This window comes from Chenopodium album, chromosome 2 (assembly GCF_948465745.1).
Source record: "Chenopodium album chromosome 2, dcCheAlbu1.1, whole genome shotgun sequence".
NCBI lineage: Eukaryota > Viridiplantae > Streptophyta > Magnoliopsida > Caryophyllales > Amaranthaceae > Chenopodium > Chenopodium album.
Genome location: NC_137835.1, coordinates 84,943,422 through 84,966,941, shown reverse-complemented (window position 1 = coordinate 84,966,941; position 23,520 = coordinate 84,943,422). Strand labels below are relative to the sequence as shown.

At 35.0% G+C, this 23,520-nt stretch overlaps 3 protein-coding genes across 4 annotated transcripts; 2 read left to right on the top strand and 1 right to left on the bottom strand.

Moving 5' to 3' along the window:
* Window positions 1–67: 67 nt before the first annotated feature.
* Window positions 68–2,870, top strand: LOC145604791 (uncharacterized). Its single transcript, XM_081660749.1, has 3 exons — window positions 68–386; window positions 627–846; window positions 2,409–2,870. The coding sequence occupies exons 1-3, from the start codon at window positions 187–189 to the stop codon at window positions 2,622–2,624; spliced, it is 636 nt and encodes a 211-aa protein (XP_081516875.1). The 5' UTR covers window positions 68–186; the 3' UTR covers window positions 2,625–2,870.
* A 4,516-nt stretch (window positions 2,871–7,386) lies between these two features.
* LOC145591560 (transcription initiation factor TFIID subunit 13-like) lies at window positions 7,387–11,755 on the top strand. 2 transcript variants are annotated; one of them, XM_081648051.1, is made up of 6 exons: window positions 7,390–7,530; window positions 8,656–8,832; window positions 8,911–8,948; window positions 10,189–10,248; window positions 10,315–10,389; window positions 11,233–11,746. In XM_081648051.1, exons 2-6 carry the CDS (start codon window positions 8,730–8,732, stop codon window positions 11,341–11,343), a joined length of 387 nt encoding a protein of 128 aa, XP_081504177.1. In that variant the 5' UTR covers window positions 7,390–7,530; window positions 8,656–8,729; the 3' UTR covers window positions 11,344–11,746. The 2 variants fall into 2 exon arrangements, with proteins under 2 accessions (XP_081504185.1, XP_081504177.1); XM_081648059.1 differs by lacking the exon at window positions 10,189–10,248 and having other exon boundaries at window positions 7,387–7,530; window positions 11,233–11,755.
* Window positions 11,756–16,196: 4,441 nt separating this feature from the next.
* Window positions 16,197–20,909, bottom strand: LOC145604774 (phospholipase A1 PLIP2, chloroplastic-like). Its single transcript, XM_081660727.1, has 5 exons — window positions 19,901–20,909; window positions 18,187–18,711; window positions 18,026–18,085; window positions 17,460–17,876; window positions 16,197–17,082 (listed from the first exon to the last, which is right to left on the bottom strand). Exons 1-5 carry the CDS (start codon window positions 20,567–20,569, stop codon window positions 16,504–16,506), a joined length of 2,250 nt encoding a protein of 749 aa, XP_081516853.1. The 5' UTR covers window positions 20,570–20,909; the 3' UTR covers window positions 16,197–16,503.
* Between the last annotated feature and the right edge of the window lie 2,611 nt (window positions 20,910–23,520).

Sequence of the window (23,520 nt, the reverse complement as noted above, 5' to 3'; positions counted from 1 at the left end):
AGGCCCGAACCACAAACAACGTTGATAAATAAATGCGCCAAAAATGGTTAGTCAATCACAGGTAATCACCTCTAAGAACAACCAATATCAAAGATTCAAAAGTCAAGGAAAGAATAACAATTTCCGAAGATCAATTTCATCTACTTTTACAAACACTCCATTTCAACAACCCAAAATCAAACAAAAATGGGGTGGCTATCCAGATTTGTAGTAGCACTATCATTCTTAGCAATCGGAATCATCTTCTCCCCTGAAACCTTCAAATCAGACAACCCAGATTCTTCTTCTCTTTCCTCCATTCTTAAATTGTCTCACCTTCTCTGCTTCTCCACCGCATGGGGCGCCGCCTTGTGGGCCACCTTCATCGGTGGCATCATCATGTTCAAGTACCAAATTACTCTCTTTGCCCCTCTTCTTATATTTACTGGGTTTTTATTTTTCTTCCGTAATTTTGCATTTCTTTGTCCAATTACCAAATTACTATTTTTCTTTCTTAATTTTTCTGGGGTTTAGTTGTTTTTCCATAATTTTGTGTTTTTGTTCAAGTAACAAATTACTCTATCTGCCCTACTTCTTAATTTTGATTGTTTTTTCATAATTTTGTGTTTTTTTGGGTGTTTTTTTAGGAATTTGCCAAGGCATCAATTTGGGAATTTGCAGAGTAAGATGTTTCCAGCGTATTTTACATTGGTGGGTGTTTGTTGCGCGGTTTCAACGGCGTCGTTTGGGTATTTGCATCCTTGGAAATCATCGTCTTCTACTGAGAAGTATCAGCTAGGGTTTCTGGGTTTTGCGTTTCTCTTTAATCTTTCCAATTTGTTGGTGTTTACTCCAATGACCATCAAGGTTATCTCTTTCTCATGCTTTTTTTTCACAATCATGCTTTTTATTGATCAGAATTCCAATTAGTTAGCTAGAGCTAAACCATGTTGGTTGGAATCAAATGGGGTTGTATTAAATTTGTGAATTGTATGTGAATTTATGTTGTTCGGTATCGGAGGTGAAATCTTGGTTTTTGCAGCTGTCCCACCAAATTTGGAATAGGGCCTTTGGTGTTGTTAGTATTGTGAATTTTGTGATTGTTCTTGTAGTACTTGGTAGTAGTCTAATAGTTGGTGGAAGTGTTTTGCTCTTGTTTTGTTTCTCTGACCACGGCGAGGCTGCCTTCATTTCAATGATCGTGGCAAGTCTGTACTTACTGAGATGTGCAACATATTTTTACTGTGGAGATAAACCTCATAGTTCTCATATTTGTCATCTATTCTAGCATTATCACTTACCGTGTTAATTGAAGAATTGTCGAAGTTTGGTATTAGAATGTCTCATAATTTAATGTGATGTAAAGATGGCATTTAGTCCACTTCTTACAATTTAGGAGAGTATATTTAACATCTTTGGTACTATTAGTGTGAAGACGAACTCAATCAAGAGTTGCTGTTACTCATAAGATTTAAATGTGGCTAAAGACATGTTTGTGTTTGGGATCAGCATTAGCAATTACAGTGAGGTTTGAAGTTGCAGGAGAGGAAAGTAGAACTATTGCCTTTTTTGTTGCCAGAGGATGATTGATTTCTGTATGATGATGATCTTGTTGAATTTTATAGCAAGCTAGTGAAGTATTTTGCAGCATCTTACATTGGTCCAGCCCATGGCGTGTGATAATTCTGATAAGTGATGAATGAAAAGTGTATTACACTTTACACTTTAACTTGTGTCAAACAAACTTCATGTCTATTGGATATAGTGCTTGATAGACCTTAACCATGTCTTGGTTTTGCACTTGGCATGGTCTTTGGGTGAATCGCTCTAGTTGACTTATTTTACCTTGTAGCGTGCAGGACATTCAGTTTTATCGTTGCTTATCAACATTATCTCGAATATCTATGTTTGGCATTATAGATTTATGGCTTTACACGATCTTGTAGTACTAAGGCCATGAAATCTTAACAATGCCAATGGTTTGCTTTGATTGGCTAGTTGGTTACTTGGTTGTGCTTGATATATCCTGCATTAGAGTCATAGCATATGATCCAAGACATCTGAGATAAATCAAAATTTTAGATGAGGCCTATGTTGTTTTGAAAGTAGCTTGAGCTAATTAATTCCACCTCTCCTTCTCATTACATAATCTTACTTGAAGTTAGAGAAGTTAGAGGGGTGCAACTGTAGTATATATACTCTTTCTACATTTCGTCGATATCTATTATTCTATTCTTGTGCCTTGTTCAATAATTTTGTATAGTATGTTTAGAGGTTCTTGCATCTCAATGTTGTCTTCTTCTTCAATTTAACTCTTATATGCATACATGATGTCTACTTAACAGCCTGATCAATTGCTGGTTAGCTAGTGTGTAATGTGACTTCTTGTCTTTGTTCTGAGAAGTCTCTTACTTTGTTGCTGGTTGCAGATGATGAAGCAAAGGCACAAGATAGAGCGAGAGAACAACATTGGAGAAGAAGTCGGGTGGACAAAGAACAAAGAAGTTGCGAAGAAAAACCCCCAGCTTGCAGCAATGAACAAGAAGTTTGGAATGGTCCATGGCCTGTCATCTCTCGCTAACCTCCTGTCATTTGGTTGCCTTGCCATGCACTCATGGTATTTAGCCGTAAAACTCAACCTGTGATCGGATCATGCCATCTTCCTGTTACATCTTTTACCAAACTTAGTGGGAACTGAGGAATATTAGAGTTTACACAGAGTTTCTCTGTTGTTAAGCTTGTATTTATTCAACATTGATAACAAACTATTCAATCTTTTCCCCAGTATTTATAACTATGTAATCATGATGTTGGATTATGCAGCTTTCACAAATTACTGAAGAATTTTTGGTAGACCTGGTAGTTTATATATGCTGAGTAGTTGCTGCTTAATCGATGCTTTGATACTCCCTCTATTCATAAGTAATTGCTTCACTCGATAGGAGCTTTTCTATAAAAATTGAATCGAAAATCAATAACTACCCTTGCTTTCTTTTTTTTTAAAAAAAAAAATTCACTTTACTGTTGCTTAGAAGTATCTTCAAGAGTAATTTGAGGAATTTTAAATTTTTAGTAAAGTGTGATCAAAATGGAATTGTAAAATTTGGGATGAATGTAGTATATGATTGATATTATTGACACAGTCTCAATTGGTTTCTTGAGTTAGAATGATTGGGGAGATTGTCTATAATTATGAAGAGAAGTATAGAGAATTTGATGCACAGAAATGAGAAAGTTTGATATCCCAATTCACCAAATTTGGAGTTTAAGAGGGTAATATATTTCAAATGAAGTGTAACAATCTTTTGAACTTTTGAATTAATTAATGGATTCTACTTTAGAGCTTAAAATGAAATTTCACTTCTAACAACTTAAATGGCTTTTCGGATTGTTGTAGGGTCCATGAGAAAATCCCGATTAACTTTCTTACAAAGTCCAAAAAAGTTAAAAATAAATAAATAAATAAATAAATAAAAAGAAAATGTTGTCGTAATTGAAAGATATAATCCACACTTTTGGACAAAATTCAAAGGTCTCAAAATTCGGTGTTGAAAAAGTTCAAGAAGGTAAGAATGCATCATGGGGTTATATATGTTGTTTGGAAACATCTATTATCATTTAGTTTATCACATAAGGACCCATAGTGGTCTTAACCTGATTAAAGAGGTTGTGTAAATAAATGGCTACCTTGAGAGTATAAAGGCAAAATAAATGGTTTAACTTTTAAGTCTCTCAATCACCCAAATGACCTCCTAATGTGTCGTGGGGTCCATAGGAAGAACCACCATCACTAATCTTTTTGGGTGGGAAAGTATAAAATTAAAGATAAATAGCTATAACAAATTCAGTTTAGAAGTTTAAACCTAGTGTCAAAAATCCCCGAGGATGGATATTAGTATATTACTATAGACCTAGTAAGGGCTTGTTTTTTTCAACTTAATTTCTATTCAGTTCAGCTCCTAATTTCCTTATCTCATAAACAAAATTCAGCTCTGATCAGCTCAGTTCAATAAATCAGAACAGACCCCTTAAGTAGAGCTGTCAATTTGGGTAAACGGGTTGGGTTTGGATCGGGTAAGAGTGGGTCGGGTCAACTCGGGTCAGGTCAATTCATATTAATTCTATAACCTATGCGGGTCGGTTTTGTGTTGGGTCATGCTTGAGTCGGGTCATACTTCTTATCGGGTTTGGGTAGGGTTTAGGTCGGGTTAATAACAGGTCGGTTTACATTCGAGTCGGGTGAACAATAGGTCAAGTTTAATTCGGGTTTTCACGGGTTAAAACGAGTTAGAATAATTCTCGAGTACGAATCAGGTTCGATTTAAGTCAGTAATTTGCAGGTTAGAATCAGGTCAGGTCATTCTCGGGTTTGAGTCGGGTTCGGTTCAAGTCAATACTTTGCGGATTATAATCAGGTCGGGTCATTCTCGGGTTCGGTTCAAGTCAATAATTTGCAAGTTATGATAATGTTGGGTCATTTCCAAGTCGGGTCATTCTCGAATTTAGGTCGGGTCATTTCCAAGTCATGTCATATTTGGATTCAACTAACTATAAATAGATAATTATCATTTTTATCTAGCTAATTATTTCCTTTGACTATAATATATATGGCAATATACTAGGGAACTATAGTCTATAATTTAGGAAGATAATTATCTCATTTGACCATACAAGAAATATATACTATATTTAACTATTAAATTTGAGTATGATGCTCCTTTCTTTTGCTAGCCTGAGCTGACCTGGTCTCCCAAGACAAAATGCTTTGATAAACAATAATAAGGTGGTCTAAATTGCATTTAATGATTTGAAATCGGGTCAAGAACAATTTGGGTTGAATTTAGGTCGGGTCAATAACAAGTCCTGTTAATTTCGAGTCGGGTAGGTAACAGACTGGGTTGAATTTTTGGGTTGGGTAAGTAATAGGTATGGTAAAATTCGGGTCGGGTCCATAACAAGTCGGGTTGAATTTGAGTCAGGTAAATAACAAGTTGGGTTGAATTTGAGTCAGGTAAATAACAAGTCGGGTTGATTTCGGATCGGGTTTGTAACAGGCTGGGTTAAATTCGGGTCGGGTTAGGAACGGGTCGGGTTGAATTCAGGTCAGGTTCGTAGAAATTCGGGTTAAATTCGGGTTTTGACAGGTTAAAACGTGTTTTAGTCAATTTCGGTTCATGTCGGGTTCGGTGCAAGTTAATTAAATTGGTCGTTGTAAACCGGTAAATTGGTGCAAGTTGTAAACCGGTAATTTGTCGTTTAAAAGCAAATTGAATGGTTCAACACACCCAATTTGACTCCCGGAGAATATTTGGGACCATGGTAAACATTTCGGCAATTTTTATTTCCAGGCGAAAAAAAGTGAAAAAAATTCCAAAATTGAAGGCTAATATCCACGTTTTTTGAGGAATTTTTGAGGTTTCGGGGCCCGGTGTCGAAAAGTCTTGAAATTATATGGGATACATCTCGGGGTCATATAATGCCGTTTGGAACCATATATGATCATTATTAATTGTCATAAATGTTCGTGATTGGCTTGAATTAATGAAATCGGTGCAAGTTGAAAACCGGTAATTTGGTCGTTCAAAGGCAAATTGGATGGTTTCACCCACCCAATTGGACTTCCGGAGGGTATTAAGGACCATGGTAAACATTTCGGCAATTTTTATTTCCGGGTATATAAAAAATCAAAAAATTTCAAAATTGAAGGCTAATATCCACGTTTTTTTAGAAATTTTAGAGGTTTCGGAGCCTGGTGTCGAAAAGTATTGAAATTATATGGGATACATCTCGGGGTCATATAACGCCGTTTGGAACCATATATGATCATTATTTGTTGTCATAAATGTTCGTGGCAGGCTTGAGTTAATAAAATCGGTGCAAGTTGTAAACCGGTAAATTGGCCGTTTAAAGGCAAATTGGGTGGTTCCACCCACCCAATTGGACTCCCGGAGGGTATTAGGGACCATGCAAACATTTCGGCAATTTTTATTTTCGGGCGAAAAAAAAATCAAAAAAATCCAAAATTAAAATCCACACTTTTTGAGAAATTTGGGATATTTCGAGGCCCGTTGTCGAAAACTTTTGAGATTTAAGGGATACATTTTGGGGTCATATATTGTCATTTGGAACCATATATGATCATTATATGTTGTCATAAATGTTTGTAGTAGGCTTGAGTTATTTTAATCGGTGCATGTTGTAAACCGGTAAATTGGCCGTTTAAAGGCAAATAGGATGGTTCCACCCACCTAATTGGACTCCCAGAGGCTATTAGAGACCATGGTAAACATTTCAGCAATTTTTATTTCCGGGCGAAGAAAAGTAAAAAATTTCAAAATTGAAGGCTAATATTCACGCTTTTTTAGAAATTTTAGAGGTTTGGGGCCCGGTGTTGAAAAGCTTTAAGATTTTAGGGGATACATATCGGGATCATATAATGCCGTTTTGAACCATATATGATCATTATATGTTGTCATAAATGTTTGTGGTAGTCTTGAGTAAATGAAATCGGCGCAAGTTGTAAACCGGTAAATTGGTCGTTTAAAGATAAATTGGATGGTTCCACCCACCCAATTGGACTCCCAAAGGGTATTAGGGACCTTGGTAAACATTTCGGCAATTTTTATTTCCGGGTGAAAAAAAGTTTAAAAAATTCAAAAATTAAAGGCTAATATCCACACTTTTTGAGTATTCGGATCACGGCGTCGAAAAGTCTTGAAATTCTAGGGACCTCGGGGTCATATAATGTCATTTGGAACCATATATGATTGTTATTTGTTGTCATAAATGTTCATGGTAGGCTTGAATTAATGAAATATGTGTAAGTTGTAAATTGGTAAATTGGTCGTTTAAAGGTAAATTGGATGGTTCCACCCACCCAATTGGACTCCCGGGGGGTATTTGGGAGTTGGGACCATGATAAATTTTTCGGCAATTTTTATATTCGGGGGAAAAAAGGTCAAAAAATTTCAAAATTAAAGGCTAATATCCACGCTTTTTGAAAAATTTTGAATGTTTCTGGGTCCGGTGTCGAAAAGCATTGAGATTTTAGGGGATACATTTCGGGGTCATATGATGCCGTTTGGATCCATACATGATCATTATTTTTTGTCATAAATGTTCATGGTAAGTTTGAATTAATGAAATCGGTGCAAGTTGTGAACCGGTAAATTGGTCGTTTAAAGGCAAATTGGATGGTTCCACACAGCCAATCGGACTCCCGGAGGATATTAGTGACATTGGTAAACATTTCGGCAATTTTTATTTCCGAGTGAAAAAAAAGTTAAATAATTTCAAAATTAAAGGCTAATATCTACGTTTTTTGAGAAATTTTGGAGGTTTCGCTTAAGTCATATAAACCCCATGGTGTTGTAGCTAATGGGTAAATGAGCAACTGAAAATTATAAATACCCAAAAGCGTCGCAATTCTTCTTCTTCGCTCCCTCTTTGGCACACTCAATTCTCCACCGTCGCACACCTCGCTTCACCACCGTCAGCTTACGCTCGGAAAGACCATCCAAACGCCGCCTTCCATCACCAATTGCCGACTAGGTACCACCAACTCTTCTCCTCTTTTCTTGACTATTTCTGGTTGTTATTTCTTGCATTGGCTTAAGAATTTAGAACAACCCTTTTCGAAATTTTGAATTTTGATTATATTTTGATTGATTGTAAGTGATTTAATTCAGTTTATTTTGGGAATTTTGAGTTATTAATTCAGTTATTTGGGGAATTTTGAGTTATTTAAAGTTGTGGTGAATGATCTTAGGGTTTAAGTGTATCCAGTATACTGCATTATCTATTTGGCTTGATAACATAGCTTTGCGATACCCAATTGTAAATTGTAATGTACAATTATTAGTGATTTAAGCTTAATGATTATCTTCTAATTTGGGGTTATTTAAGTATAAATTTCTTGTTGTTTTCGAGTAATTGGGTTTCGGGTGAACTCATGTTGAGTCTCCGAAAATAAGTCAGCTTTATTACCAGGCATAGTTGCACAATGAGTTTGATATGATTGGGTAAGATCATTTCTAGGTAATCTCAGTATGCTATATAATTGAGTGTTTGATGTATTGGGTTTTAGATGGATTGAATCTATTGTGCTAGGTCTAATTTATCCTTTGAAAGTATATTTATGAGGTTTCCAATTAATATATGAGGGAACCAAGGCTTATGAATTCCATGCTTTAATCGAGTAATTGGGTTTTGGTCAACTCGTATCTAGTATCCAATGCCAAAGTCAGCTTATTATCAGGCATAGTCCGACTTTGAGTAAGATCTGATTGGGTAAGATCAGTTTTAGCCTTTTAGGTAATGTCCGGATGCTATATAATTGAGTGTTTGATGGATTGGGTTTTAGATGGATCGAATCAATGGTGCTAGGTCTAATTTTACCCTTTAAAAGTATATTATCTGTGGTTTCTCATCATTATGAGGAATCCAAGGCTTATACATATTCTCGGCTTTGCATACCTTTGTTATGAACTTGGACTTACTCAGCTACTATATGCATATCTTTGTTCTTAAACTTGGACTTTAGTAAATCATGCACATTACCAAAAGAGCCATTTTTTGTAATGACATCCATAGGGGCTAAATCGGCATTTTTGTACAAGAATTAGGGTGAGATGTTTGTTTTAACAAGTCTGTATATCTGCTGTTTGTCTTAACCAGGGAAAAAAGAGAATTTTGGGCATTTGCAGCCTGATCTTAGCAAGAAGAGAGTGTAGAACTACTACGAAGAAATCATGAGTGGAGGAGGTGCAGGAGGTTCCTCCAAACAAAAAGTTGAATCTTCAAGTAAATCTGATACTTCTTTCAAGCGTAAGCGAGGTGTTTTCCAGAAAGAATGTGAGTATCTACACCATTTTTGCCCTCTCTTTTTTTGTAAAAAGATTTGACAATAAATAATGGATATTTTCGTTGCAGTGCAGCACATGATGTATGGTTATGGAGATGATCAGAATGTGAGTTTCTTCTTTCTTCCCACTTTCAATTTTTACATATAGTTTTCTATTTCTTTTGAGTGATTGAGGTTTTTCTATCAACTTCTTGGTTCAAAAGTTTGTTTATGTTGGTGCCTTTAGTGGGTTAGCGTGATTTGACCTTTTGTAAATTGATTTTTGTTTCTTTTAATGTTTTAATAATTTTGCTTATTGACTGTTGTCTAATTATTTATTGTTGGGTGTTGCTTTTGTGAATAAGAACCAAGCAAGTGTATTTAAATTCTTGTATCAAGAAGTGTTTTCATGGGTGAGTTGTTGAAGTATGACTTTTGTTGAATTGCACTTGATGTTTCTTAGGAAGAATTTGGTTTTGTTTGATAAGTCTTAAAACTGCAAGGAGTACTTTTTGTTGAATATGTGCTCCTGTTAGTCTATATCTTGGCTGGAAAGGGTTTTCTGTTGTTTCCCTGCTCCAATGAAATTGGCTTTCAATTTGGGTAAGTGTAGGGTAGTTGTTTTGCTCATGTAAGTGATATATCTTCACTAGTTCACTGTCGATCTAAGAGAGAAAGGGGATGTAAAGTGCTTGTCTTGTATAGCTTCCCAAACAAAATGGATGTTTATATATGCTTACAGAGAAGTCAACTAATGCTTTGCAAAATAAGAGTTTTCATGTTAATATATTCATTTTTTTCTTGATTGATACCTTGGATGGGTGGGGGGTTTATCTGTGTGGTCAACTGGAGATTTCTCATAAGAATGAAATCTCAAATACATATTGGAGAAGGCAAACGAGTGACAAATTGGTGAATTCCAGAAACTTTACTTTCCAGACCCTCTGCTTTATGGTGTTTTGGTTTTCCTTGTCCGCCCCTGGTAATGCTAACAAGTATGCATGATGAATCACTGATTTTTTAATTTTTTCTTTTAATGTTTATTTCAATGGTTTAGGCCTTAGAGAAGGGAGGGGGGGGTCATTATGGTCATTTTTGGAGGTTTAAAATGTGTCAATTGTTATGTTATCAGAGCTAAGGGCCTGTTCTCTTACGTTGAAATTCAGTTCAGCTCAGTTCAGTTCAGCTCAGTTCAGCTCAGCTCCTAATTTCCTACTCTTATAAAATATTCAGTTCAGCTCAGTTCAGCTGAGTTCAGTCAATGAGAACAGACCCTAACTTGTTTACATCTATATTCATTTATTCAAGGTAGATAGATTGTATTTTTGCTATTTGTATCTTATTAAGATTGGGTGTTGTATATTCAGCCACTTCCGGAGTCTGTGGCCCTTGTCGAGGACATTGTTGTGGAGTATGTTACAGATCTGGTAAGTCCTAAATCTGCACTGAAAACTCAGTTTACTCTTCATGTTCTCACCAGCTGTACGCTTTAGGCTCACAAGGCCCAAGATGTGGCTTCAAAGAGGGGGAGGCTGATGATAGAAGACTTTCTGTTTATCATTCGTAAGGTAAACTCTTAAAGACTTCACTGAATATTGCTGTGCTTTTTCATGGTTATCTGTTTTGGATATTGTAGCGTATGGATTAAGTCGTGTAACATGTTTAAATTTCAGTATGATTTCGAAGGATCAAACTTAATGAATGTTATTGCTGTTTCCTAAAATTGTGTTTACTATTGGCAAGTAAAATAACTAAACCATCATCTTTTATCCAATCTGGCTTGATTTTAGAGACGATGTAGTGTTTTAGTGGTTTGTTTATAATTTGTAAATTCAGCTGGAAATATGGCATGTCTTGTAATATACTTAGAAAATAGAAGGATATACTGGCTGTCATTATAGATTTGTTGGTTTCATGATATGCTGTGATTGTTGCTGGCTATCTTGATTAGCTTCATGGTCTTTAAGGTTCATGTTGTTCAATTGTAGGAAGATACTTGCAGCCGGTTGTTCTGCTCTTCTGTATGTTTGATGTTCATTCATAGGATACTTAATCTGAGCCCCTTGGCTACTGGGCTTAACCAGTCCAAGTGGGTGGGTCATGGGCCAAATCTGTAAAGATTGGACCATGAACTGGCCCTGTCTGCTTGCTAGTTGCTTTATGGATCATTCCTGGTTCCCCACCTACCAGCCCAGTCCACCAAGCGAACCGGCCCACTGATTATATGTATTGACATCCAGCATGAATCTCAATAAACCTGCATGACCAAACATTGCCTATTGCATTGACCTTGTGTCGATTTGTCATTCAAGTTTGGTTCTAACTTGCCTGTATACCCAATAGTTTGGTTAAACATGCTAATATGTGTTGCATAAGCCTGACTTTGTATCTGTTTATTTATTGAAATTCAGGACTACCCAAAATTGAATCGTGCCACAGAACTACTTGCTATGAACGAGGAGCTCAAACAAGCTAGGAAGGCTTTTGATATGGATGAAGAAAAGCTGGTTTCAGGTGACTGATGCACATGGCTCCCTTTTATGGATTTGAAGCCTTCCAAAGTTTTATGACAGAAAGAAGAGTTGAGGATGGTTAGTAAAAACTGACAAATCGAAGCACACTACAGAATAGAATGAACGAGCTTGATTACAAGTTACTTGTAAAAGTGTAAAACCCAGTCAGTTAACACTGCATTTGTAGATTTTAATAATAACTGAGAAGGATGCTAAATACTGCAGGTTCATTTATTTAATCTATTTTATCTCATACTGTATTTACAGTGTAGGCCTGGTGTAGATTTCATAATTCTGCTAGGTTTCATCATGGAGATTAGAACAAATTTGTTATCCCTAGGACTTGGTATTGTTTGCCATTCGAGTATTCGAGCATTTGATGTAATTTCTAAGAATATCCTAGTCTTTGGTAATTTGTTTACATGATCATGGCCTTTGCTTGTAGCATGGCTTTCATTGACCCGTTTTAAGCACAACCTATTTGAGCTCTACGCCTATTGGCAAAAGATGTGGGCTTGCGCCGCCCATTATGCTCATAATTTTAAGTATTTGTTTGGTTGATATGGGAAACGGAGATTCTTAGAAAACATGAGAAGTAGTTGACAATTGATATCGCAACCTTCCTCAAGGTTGTGACTTGTGAAATTTAATCCTTACCACTGTATCAAATACTACTTGATACCAATTGACTATTTAGGTGGTCTATATTTACGTATATGACACGTAAAATAGATCCAAATCACACGAGGAAATTATGCAAAAGGGATAAAAGAAACCTTGTACCTGCATTAACTCCTTTGTTGTTTAGCTGGGCACTACATATGAGACTCAAAATACAACTCAAGTTATGTAACTCGTCAAAGTTTTAGCTTTGTTGTCTTACTCTCTAGAGTGTGTTTTCCGCGTATACTTCCTTAGTTTGAAACCCAGCTAAGCTTTGAATTTGGATGAGAAAATCTGAATGTGCATGTTTCAATGGGACAAAACAAATTATATCTAGTGTCTCCAACTTGGAGTAGGCTTTGCATTATTCATAGACAGTCTAAGTCTCTAAGACTTGTCACATGAAGTACATCGTATCGATTATTGATTAGATGATTACCTATTGCTGTATATTTTATAAATTATTGTCATATAATTTGAGATTTATGTTTTGAAGTGCACCTAATAATTTGTCGGTCTTTTTAAATTCGAGTTGAAAATTACGAATTACTATAATAATTGGAATATGTGATGCAATCATGTGACTAATTCCAGGCCTTACAATTTTTGTTAACATTGGAGCATAAAAATTCACGTGCACAATTTGAAATTATTTGTATAAGTTCTTACGATTAGCAAATTTTTATTTTTAACCTCTAAGACGCAAAATAACAAAGTAATTCATAGGTATAGGATCAAAGAAACCTAGAGAATTATGAAATGGGTAAAACAAAGTCACAAGAAAAGAGCAAAACTAGTCATTTATCTTGTAAATCCTAGAATACTACAAATAATGTGTCATATGTTTGACCAAACCATGTAGAACTTTATAAGACTCTTCTCCAAAATACACCTGAAATAATGGGTAACCAAGTTGATAATATAGGACACCCAGAATAGTGAGCATGCCTTGTTGTATGGATAAGGTTACAATATATATACTCGTAAATGTAACAAAAGAGACCAAAAAACATGTTGAACAAGAGAATGTGTTCACCACTTTCTATTTTTTTGTCTCTCAGCAAAACCTAAGTTTTGGTTGGTCTCATATTCACTGAATTGTAGATGTCCAATTTTCTCTGACGTGGAATTCTTTCAATAATCGTAATCTTAATCCGACTTCATAATAATCCGTTATCATAGATAACCTCGTCAAATAATATTTCATGTTTTTTTCCGAAACCTCTTTGAAATTTAAAAATTCATTATTTTGGTTCATGGAATATTCATGTGATGCTATAACCATCAAATTTTATGTACTTCGTATAATATACCTTTTATTCATAAAATTATACAGAGTATGTGATTTACTATGATGGAAACATAGTTAGTTCTTGTCAAATTTCGTGAAATAATGTTGATATTGAGCCTTTTATTTGTGGTGCTAGAGGGCAACAACCATTTATTGATTTATAATGATGGATGAATATGAAATAAAAGGGACGTGTGAGAGAAAATTAGCCATTGGAAGGACTTCAAATAGCATAAAAGCACCAATTGCTTGTTTCACTCAACTTCAACTACTCTTTAAGAACTTGATTGCAAATAGTTCCAAAGAAGCTATAATTTAGCAAAATATGACAAATTATAAATCAATGTAGCTTGCAAAAATATCCAATTAAAAATTAGTCCATATGATTATAATTTTCATAAAAGTCACTTTCATAATTTAACCGTAATCAAGGTGAAAACAATTTTGACTATGTGTTTAATGGGGCCTAATTGACATTAGTCTATCAAGACAACTCATAATCCTTGACAAGAGGCATTTTTTGATGTTTTAATTGTTCTAAGAGTTTTAAATTGACATTCCTAAATTTGTCAATGCCTTAAGAAACAAGCAAAAAATTGTTCCGCGTGGATTGTATAGATGAGTTTTAGTATGCACGTACATATACTCCGTATAAGCTTGTTTGAAAATAAAGATTGATATAGAATTAAGCAATACTCCAATTTCTATCTCAGTTTCTTTGCTTATGTTTTGGTTTTTTTCTATTTCACACGGAAGTTTAGGCAAATTGTTTTTGGTTTATTACTAGTATTTGTTTGTATTTCTTTTGTAGAAAAAAACATGAAAAGTATTTATTATTACCAAAAAAAAAATAAAAAAAAAAAAAAAATTGACGTGAGGCTGACTGTGATTATAATTGATCCCTATCCTATTTCTATATATGTAAATTGTAATCCCTTCAATTTTGATACATGGATTTTGGAAGCAACTAAGCAAGAGGGGTCATCTATGGTCCCAAGTTCCCAACCCAAATATGCTGACTATTCATCATGGTTTTGCTTAGGCTTTTGGATAGGCTCTAAGTTGACCTTTTTTGCCATTTCATTTCCAACTCTTATGGACCCAATCAACTTTTACAATCTCTCCCTTTTCTTTCTTTTTTTTTTTTTTTTTTTTTTTTTTTTTTTAATTTTATTTTATTTATTTTTTATTACATTTTTCTATTTTAAATTGTTACCATAAATATAAGGGAAATTCTCTCTGGTAATCACGAACTTTTGTTTTTTCTTAGTGGTAAAGCCTAAAACTTTTGATTATCAATGGTAATCACAAATTAATATTTTTAAACTAATGGTAACTTAAGTTAAACAGATTGTTAATTTCTTTACCATGGTTTAGCTATTGGACAATAAAAAGACATAAATACCCTTATGTCTTTCCTCCTCCATCTTCTTCCATTAAAGCCACCACCACCATTGTTAAACTGCTGTTAAGGTCGGAAAAAGAGGGCAGCGGCAGCACCAAATGCGGCGGCAGCAACGAATTCAACAAATTAGACCCCGAATTCAACAAAATCCCGACAAATTCGTCCTCAAAACCAACAAATTAAATCACAAAGTCGACCACTAATTCGACCTTAAATCAACATATTTTACCAAATTGACTCCAAAAATTAACAAATTCAACCCTTAAAGTAGCAATTCGACCCCCAAAATCAACAAATTTGACCCCTAAATCGACAAATTCGACTCCAAAAATTGACAAATTCGACCCCAAATCAACAAATTCGATCGCAAAACCAACAAGTTTGACCCAAAAACCAACAAATTCGAACCCAAAACCAACAAATTCGACCCTAAAATCAACAATTTCGATAAATTCGACCCCCAAAATCAACAAACTGGACCCCAAAATCACCAAAAATAACCTTGAATTTCAACCCAAATTCGGGAAACGAGACGGAATCAGGGAAGGGAGGAGGGTGGTTGATTCCGACAAGGAAGGATGGATGATTTCTGCGTCCCCGAGAAGCGGTTTTAATTTGGTGGTGATGATAGGAGAGAGAGGGTGAGTCGGGAACAAGGGAGGGGAACTCGTTTTGGGATTGGAGTGTTGGTGGTGGGGGTCTCCGGCGGGGTAGAGGGTTGAGACGCCGTCAGCCGCACCGAGCTGAGCGCCGGCAAAGGGAGGAGGGGTGGTGGTTGGCTGGTGGTCGGGGAGGGGTTTGGATTTTTTGTTTTTATTTTGTTTAAAAAAAATAATTTGAAGGGTATTAATGTAAATCTATTGTTACTTAACCTAAGATTAACCCTGGTTAATTGTTTAATGATGTTTTAATATCATTAATGTTATCATTAACTTAATTTTGTTAATTCGTGATTACCATTGATAATCAAAAGTTTCAGGTTTTGGTTACCAGAGAGAATTTCCCTAAATATAATTACGCCGAAATTAATATTTAGTTGAGTTAATAATATAACGCATGTATTCCATTGATAAAATTGTAAGCAGATGTATCACTTTTTGAGACAAATGTATAATTTACCATTGTATTTGGTTCATCGGTGAAAATTTTGGCATGTAGTTTTTGTTACTATAAAACCCTTTAAAGGAAATCTTAGTGAAATTTCATGATTAACGTGCTTGAAAAAAACACCGTCCAAATCAACTAAAGTTGCTAATTATTGAAAGGAATTATATATGATCGTGATATTATTATAGGGACAGTTCATTTAAGACTAGCCATTCAATATAAATATAATTTTCAAAATATCAACTATTTCAAAATAGGAGTTCTATACTAATTAAGCAATATAAACAACATCATATTTAGAATACTAATATCATAAATCAAAAGATAACAAAATATTACAACAAAAAAAAAAAAAAAAAAAAAAAAAAAAAAAAAAAAAATCATAACATTAAAAAATTTCAAGTATATGATTATGACATTTTGTATAATGATTTTAGTAAAAATTCACATTTTTATGACTACAGTTCCATATGTTTACAACAATTACATCTTAAGGAGGAAAATAAAAATAAAACTACAATAATATGTCGGTTTTCGACATTTTCGTATTTAATCTAATGTGACAAGAATAACCTAATGCTCTTCACGGATGAAAAATCATGCAGAGCTTCTAAATCTCAATGAATAAAGAATTTCCCAACTAATTTTGGGAGCCACCTTATGTACATTTCATCCAAATGAATTATCAAACAGTTTTACCAAATTAACTGTAATTAATCACACTATACGCGCCGATTAACAGCATTCTTGCAGGAAACAAGAGCACAAGAAGCAAATGCATATGCTGTGACGCTACAAGCCTGCTAAACCGTTTCAACGACTCTCTCCCGGACTTGACAATCCCGGCAAACTTGAATTTGGCCTGACCTACATTGATCGGACCCAATGTGGTCCCCACGGTGATGCTTCTGTCGGCAACGTGTGGTGTCACAAGAGGCCACCACACCTGACGACGTCGCTCCCTCTTGGCCTTCCTGATGCGGCTGAGCTCTAGGCGGATCACACCCCTTACACACTTCAGGTAGGAGTTCATGTCATGATCTCTTTGGATTGTGCCGTCATTTCCATATGCTGCGCGGTCACTTAAGATCTCGAGTGGGTGGGGTATGTTTAAGAACGCGTTCTTTGCAGCCCGAAGTTTCTTTTCTCCCTCGATGGCATCACCAACCTTGTAAGTTAGAAGGTATAGACCACTTCCTGGAGGAAGTAGGTCATGCTGCGGAGAGAACTTTTCATCCGGCTGTAAAACCAACATCTCCCCCATGGGTGCATAGAGTAGCTTCTGCAATGAAAATGGCCACATATGTCAAAAAAGAATTACAATAGATCTAAACGCTACGAGTAACCTACGACTATTCCAAGTAATTAATCCGAATTCAAGCCATCAATACTTGGAACTCTCTTAGTGTCCCAAGAAGATCATAAAACATTCTAAATTGACAAAAAATGAAATATAATTTCCCAATTTCTTTCATCCCAAATTCAAGCAATCAACGTTTGATACTCCCTCAGTCCCAAAATATGGTAAAAGTTTTAGTTTACAAAAGATGGGGGAATAATAAACACAAGAGACCTATTTCTTCAATTTTCAGAACATTACTAGTCCTAGCAAGGTTTTGCAACAAAGCACATTCAGTTACTCAGCAATGATGAAATTACCTGGTTATTAAGGCAAGGATGGTTGCGGAAGCTTCCATTGACGGCCTTGAGTAGTTGTGCAGCAGCCCTAGGGTAATTGCAAGAGAAAGCTCGGGGAACAATGTCACGGTGCATCACAATAGCCTGAATATGATTCTTGGGCAATCCAAGCTTGCGGAGCAGCTTATCCCCTCCACACATGACACCAGGAGAGCCAAACGTGATGACAGGAAGAAGCGAGGCATATGGAACCTCACCTCGCATCAGCAGCATGAGATTAATGAGCAGTGACAAGCTTCCACCAAGTGAATGTCCTGTGAAGCGGAATTTGGCACGGCTGCCATGTGTTTTCATATAGGATTGAACCTCAGGCAGCATTTGCTGATACATGCCCTTTGCAGCTTCGTATATGCCTCTATGCACAAGCACATCTAGACCCTGTGAAAGACAACGGCATGATGCTTAATAATGGATTATTTTGCACAGAAAATTCATCAAGCACAAGTTATGCTAAATAAATCAAGATATAATATTGAAACAAGGAACAAGGGATGAAATCTCTCCCAACTGCGGAAATAAGCATTTACCTCAAATTGAACGGGTTCAAAGAGTAGATTAGCCTGCCAAGAAGCTAGCGTCTCAGACCCCTACACAGATATGATATAAAACAGACATTATGTAAGTATCAAATTGCCGCGAAGAGGAAATTAGAGCTGTGATGCACTGAGTTCAAAACAAATTAAATTACCTGAATGACAAAAAATCTAGTGGCACTCTTATCATCATCACAGATGTACCACTCACACGGTGCAGAGCTTATTGAATTCAAGTCATCGGCAACAGCCTGCTTAACTTCCTCTTTTGCAGCAACCACAGCAGTTACTGAGTCTGTGGTGGCCATAAGAGAAGCCATATCTGAGTTAATGTCTCGATTTTCATCGTTTCCACTATCTTTGTTCAATGAGTTGCCATCCGCTTTGTCCTTTGAGGACCGAGAAGAAAGCAAAGTTCTAGTCCGAGAATGCAAAAATGAAGCAGCAGAGGCAGCAACCTGAAAAGCAGCTAATTCTCTCACTCGAGATTCTTCTTTCTTTTGATCATCACTTTGCCCTGCCTCCTCTTGACAGTTGTCCTTGCTTTCAGCTTCACCAGACTGTTGCTTGGCTTCAGAATTGGCTAACTGTTCTTTCTTTTCAGCCTCAGCTAACAATTCCCTCTTTTCGATTGAAGAAGTTACATAACGTAGACTATAGCGCTTCAAAAGATTTCTTGGCTACATTGGGAAAACGATAGCATTTTAATTTCCATTGTAACTTCTTTCAGTGAATACAGGCCAACAAAATTTAATTAAGCAAATACTCGTAACAGATATTTACTTCGAAAAGATATGTATATTACTATATTCCTTTGAAACCATTAACATACTTAAGGAAAATCAACAATTTTACTATTTATAATAATAAACCCAAATTAATACTAGGACCACAACACCAAAACAATGTTTTAGTGACATAATCAGCTAAATTAGCTGACCTCAAACTAATTCCAATGCTCCAGTTAAAGTCAATAATTGAATCTGTTGATAATATGATTCACATCCTAGAAGATATTTGAAGTATACATATATGATTGAATCAGGGAATATCTAATAAAGCGTCGACACCATTCGAATTACCGATTTGCCCTTAGCTTAATCCTAATTTCCCAATAGACCTAACAACTTGCAAGCAGTTGCAAGTCTGCAAGTTGCAATCTACCAAACATTCCAGTTTCCTTCTTCCTAAACTTTCAAACAGACATAACAAATTTCAAATAGTTGCAACTTGCACTCAACCAAATATTCCAGATCAGAACAACTTTTAATCTAAGAACTTCCACCAGCAAAAACAGCTCAACAAATATAAAGTACAAGTTAAATGGATAATAATCAAGAAATTGACCCTTTCATCAAAACAAATTTTCATACTTAATTTCCGTAAGTTAGGTTACAGTCTTGAGAGACGACGAACCTAATTGTTCTCGTGTACAACTCTTTTAAAATTAATTGTACAGTTGTAATAGTAAAAAGCTAAACAAAGTTACTGCGGAGTAGATAGTTTAACCTGCCTATGCTATGCATAAACAAAAGAGGCAGGCAATCTCCTAAATCATCTATTTTCTGTTCAAATATATCATCTTTATCTATGGTGTAAAGGGAGTCGCAAAGGCAGTAATATAGACGGGATTTGATCCGAGGCCTTAAGTACCAACCCGAATACTGTAACCAATTATGCTAATTGACAATATAACATCCACCTTTCAATAGTAAGGTACATAATGGAACAGAACACAATAATGTACTACCATTACCATTGAAAAAAAATAATCATCAAAAACACCCAATATATCATAATTATAGTTATAAATTACAAATTTTCAATATTACTGTAACATGCAAAATAAAATAAAATAGAAAATCATACCTTGATGCTAGGAATACAATAAGCCAAGCTCCCCAAATAAGACATTTGAGCATATAATTTAGCTTCACCCAAAGAAACCTTTTTTAACATCTTAGAAAATGAGTTTCTATCAAATTCTACATTCTTTTCATCATCATCATCTTCATCACTATCACATGCTTTACACCCTTCATCAGAATTCGAACAATAAGTGAAATTCCCATTTTGCCCTTCTTCCTCATTTTCTCTCTCCTCCACGTCACCCTTCCCTTGCTTCTCTGGAGAAGACCACAGAGACCTAACATGGAGGATCTTCAATACCCAATTACCATTTTGCCCCTCTAAATCAGAGGGCCCCACAACACCACCACTACTACTACTTCTACTACTGCTTCCCACAACATCTTCTTCCTCCATTAAAACGGCGTCGTCCAAGGCAACACCTTTAGACCTCTGTTTTCTCTCTCCTCCAAAAAACAGAGATTTAAAAGGGTAATTAAAAGCTGCAAACTTTGAAGACGAAGATGAAGACGACGCCGTTTTATCGACTGATATTGCATTCGTCGCCGCCGTCGATGACCGTCCGACGGAAGAAATTGATGGGCTGGGCCGAAACCCATCAAGCCCATTATTCAATGTGATTGTTGAGCCCAACCCATGAAGCCCAGATCTCACACAAAGACTATCCATTAAAGTTTCAATCTTTTCTTCACAACTTTTCTGGGTTTTTCAGTTATTTAGTTTTTTTTGTTTCTGTTGAAAAATAAATTAAAAAATAGATCAAACTTTTTTGATTTGTTGAATAATTTATAGGTGGAAAAATAGAAGACGAAGAAGAAGAAGGAAGAGAGAGAAAATTCAGGGAAAACGCGAAAAGGGCAGGTGGCTGAATTTGGTGCAAATACGTGTGATTTAATCTTTGTGTGTATGATTTTTTATGAGAGAGAAAAAGGAAGAAGAAAGAAGGAGAAGTTTAAGAAATTTTGGGTAACCAAACAAAATAAAATGTACAAATACTTTACCTATCTAGTTGGGAAAATATGTTAATTGCCCTTTTCTACGTTACCCATGTTTTTTTTTTTTTTTTTGAATTTTTATTTTTAAAAATTGGTAAATTAAAAAAATACAAGTATAAAAAAGTGATAAAGAGTTCTAATGAAAGAAAAGGTCTTTTGTGAATTGAGATTTTTTTGTTTGCTTGTGTGTGTGATTCGTGTATTGTGAAATACTCTCTAACAAGATGTTTCATCTACATTAAAATTAGAGGTGATCAACATTGGCCCGGCCCGAAGACAGGGTGGGTTTGGATAAGCATTAAAAACGCATTTTTAGTTAAAAAGCTCGAATTCGGCCCGAAAAAGCCCGTGTTAGCCTGACAAACCCGCTACTTTTTTACGAGTTTGGGCACGAGAAATTATGTTAAGGCCCGGCTCAGCCGGGCCTAATTTTTTATCACCTCTAATTAAAATGAATTTTTTTTATACAAGTACCAAATTATTGTATATATATATATTATATATATATATACTCCTTTTATTTTTAAATGTTTGCTCCACTTTTCTTTTGCGGCTGTTTTAAATATTTATTCAATTTTCTTATTTAAAAACCCAATTCAATTATATTTTATCACCTTTAGATTCTCTTTTATTTTTCTCAATTTACCTTCCACTAACTCCACTATATCTATACAGTGTTTGATTACAATCTCCAATTTCTCCTAAAACTCCGCGTATAAAAATTGAGCAAGTATATAAAATAATAAAGTAAGAAAAAGAGGAAACATAATACATGGCGTATATGTATATGACATAGAAAAGAGTTTGGAAAGTACTCCGTATTGACCGTATATGATATATGTATTATGCACGTTATGACTTGTATTCATACCTTAAAATTGAGTAATTTATCCATGTAAATTGTAAATATATGTTTTCCGTTTTACTTGTAACAATCCCCATTCTTACTATTAAGATGAAAGATTAATATATGCTCGTATCCGTGTTCAACTCATGATTAGGCTTGATTACAGTTTATTCATCAGCAAACAAATAATGAAATTGATCAAAACTTGAGTGTTATTTTTATAAATGCGAACATCTCATACAATATAAGTTCATGTAAGATCATTTAAAACTGGTATAATACTCATTCAAGCTTAAAATGGAGCAATGTTTAATTAAATAAGGTTATAAATGAAGATTGGCGTCCTAGGCAAGGGCAACCCATGACAAAAGTTGCAGGGTGTCAAGTACAAAGTACTTGGGACACGAATTGATGAAGTAGTCTGCTGTACTCATCATTGCATAAATATTTGCATTTCCTCCCTCTAAAGTTATTTCAGGCAACTCTGCCACCTCATTATTGGCTGAATATCTTCAATGTAAAAAACAAATTTCAACAGATAAAAACAAATACTGTATGATACAATTAACAGTCAGTTTACTTTATCATTTTATCCATTTTTTACGTAACCAAATAATACAAATTTCTCTGTTTTTGTCCCCATTGTTGCAATGTTTCTTAAATAAATCATTTTTTTTTTCTAAGCATTAGAGCAAGTCTTAGACTGGGGTGACATCATCATTTTGAGTCTTAAGATTTATACTTGAGACTTTTCCCCTTTTTTTTTCAAAAATCTCAAGCAAGTCTCAAGTTGAGTCTTGAAATTTCAAGACTCAACTTAAGACTTGAGATTGTGACCCACTTCACCCACCTCACTTTTATTTTTATTATCCCTTTTTTTATTTTTACACTTTTCTACATATAATATGTCAAATATTTAAGTCTTAGGGCTAAAGTGATAAATTTGTGTAAGTCTTTGTGAGTCTTAATAAGAATTTGATGACATCATTTTAAATGAGGACCACAAAAAATGATGTCACATCCAAGTCTTAAGACTTGGATCTAAACTTGCTCTTAGGTATTTACCTGACTACGTGAGCCCTTATTCTTTTTTTAATTTTATTTTTTAATTTTTTATTTATTTTTGTGAATAGATAATTCTTTCTTTAAGTTAGAAATACGCCGTTATTCTGCACCAAAAAAGGAAAAAAAAAAAGAAGAAATGCGTCGTTATTACAATTAATAATTTCTCTTATTAGCTGGCCATATTATTATATTTTTTGATAAATTTTACAAGTAGTAGTCTAAGACTATAAAAATCAAATTAATTATAAATTACTCTTACGTTACACAAAATAATTTCTAATTACTATGTATTTTTTTTTATATATAATTTGCTAACAATTCAACCTTTAAGGAATTAAGGCTTACACCGCACTAATAAAGTGATAGGGCTTTAAGGGGAAGAATCGAACTTGAGATCTAAAGAGCTCAATTTATACCCAAAATCAGCTCAGCCAAAATAAAATCAATAAAATTTTATGTCAACATTCAATAAATAACCAAAAATCAAGGGAAGGGGGAGGTCAAGGCCCACTTTAGCCCCCTTGAATCTGCCCTGCATAAGAAGTGATAATTAAGAAAAGCAACGAGATTAATGTCAAGATCTCATTCACATTTGATCACAATACAATCATATATTTAATTGATAAAGAAAGTAAAATAAAAGTTCATTTCTTATTTCGGTTCACAAAAGTTGGCATGAGTCTCAACTCCCAAGTAGTTGGAGAGTAGGTGGG

Coding starts and splice junctions, on each gene's coding strand:
- LOC145591560 (XM_081648051.1), top strand. CDS start 8,730: ATGAGTGGAGGAGGTGCAGGAGGTTCCTCCAAACAAAAAGTTGAATCT. Junction 10,249..10,314: donor TGGAGTATGTTACAGATCTG/GTAAGTCCTAAA, acceptor TGTACGCTTTAG/GCTCACAAGGCCCAAGATGT. Junction 10,390..11,232: donor TTCTGTTTATCATTCGTAAG/GTAAACTCTTAA, acceptor ATTGAAATTCAG/GACTACCCAAAATTGAATCG.
- LOC145604774 (XM_081660727.1), bottom strand. CDS start 20,569: ATGGATAGTCTTTGTGTGAGATCTGGGCTTCATGGGTTGGGCTCAACA. Junction 18,086..18,186: donor CTAGATTTTTTGTCATTCAG/GTAATTTAATTT, acceptor ATATCTGTGTAG/GGGTCTGAGACGCTAGCTTC. Junction 17,083..17,459: donor ATCCTTGCCTTAATAACCAG/GTAATTTCATCA, acceptor TTTTCATTGCAG/AAGCTACTCTATGCACCCAT.
- LOC145604791 (XM_081660749.1), top strand. CDS start 187: ATGGGGTGGCTATCCAGATTTGTAGTAGCACTATCATTCTTAGCAATC. Junction 387..626: donor GGTGGCATCATCATGTTCAA/GTACCAAATTAC, acceptor GTGTTTTTTTAG/GAATTTGCCAAGGCATCAAT. Junction 847..2,408: donor TTACTCCAATGACCATCAAG/GTTATCTCTTTC, acceptor TGCTGGTTGCAG/ATGATGAAGCAAAGGCACAA.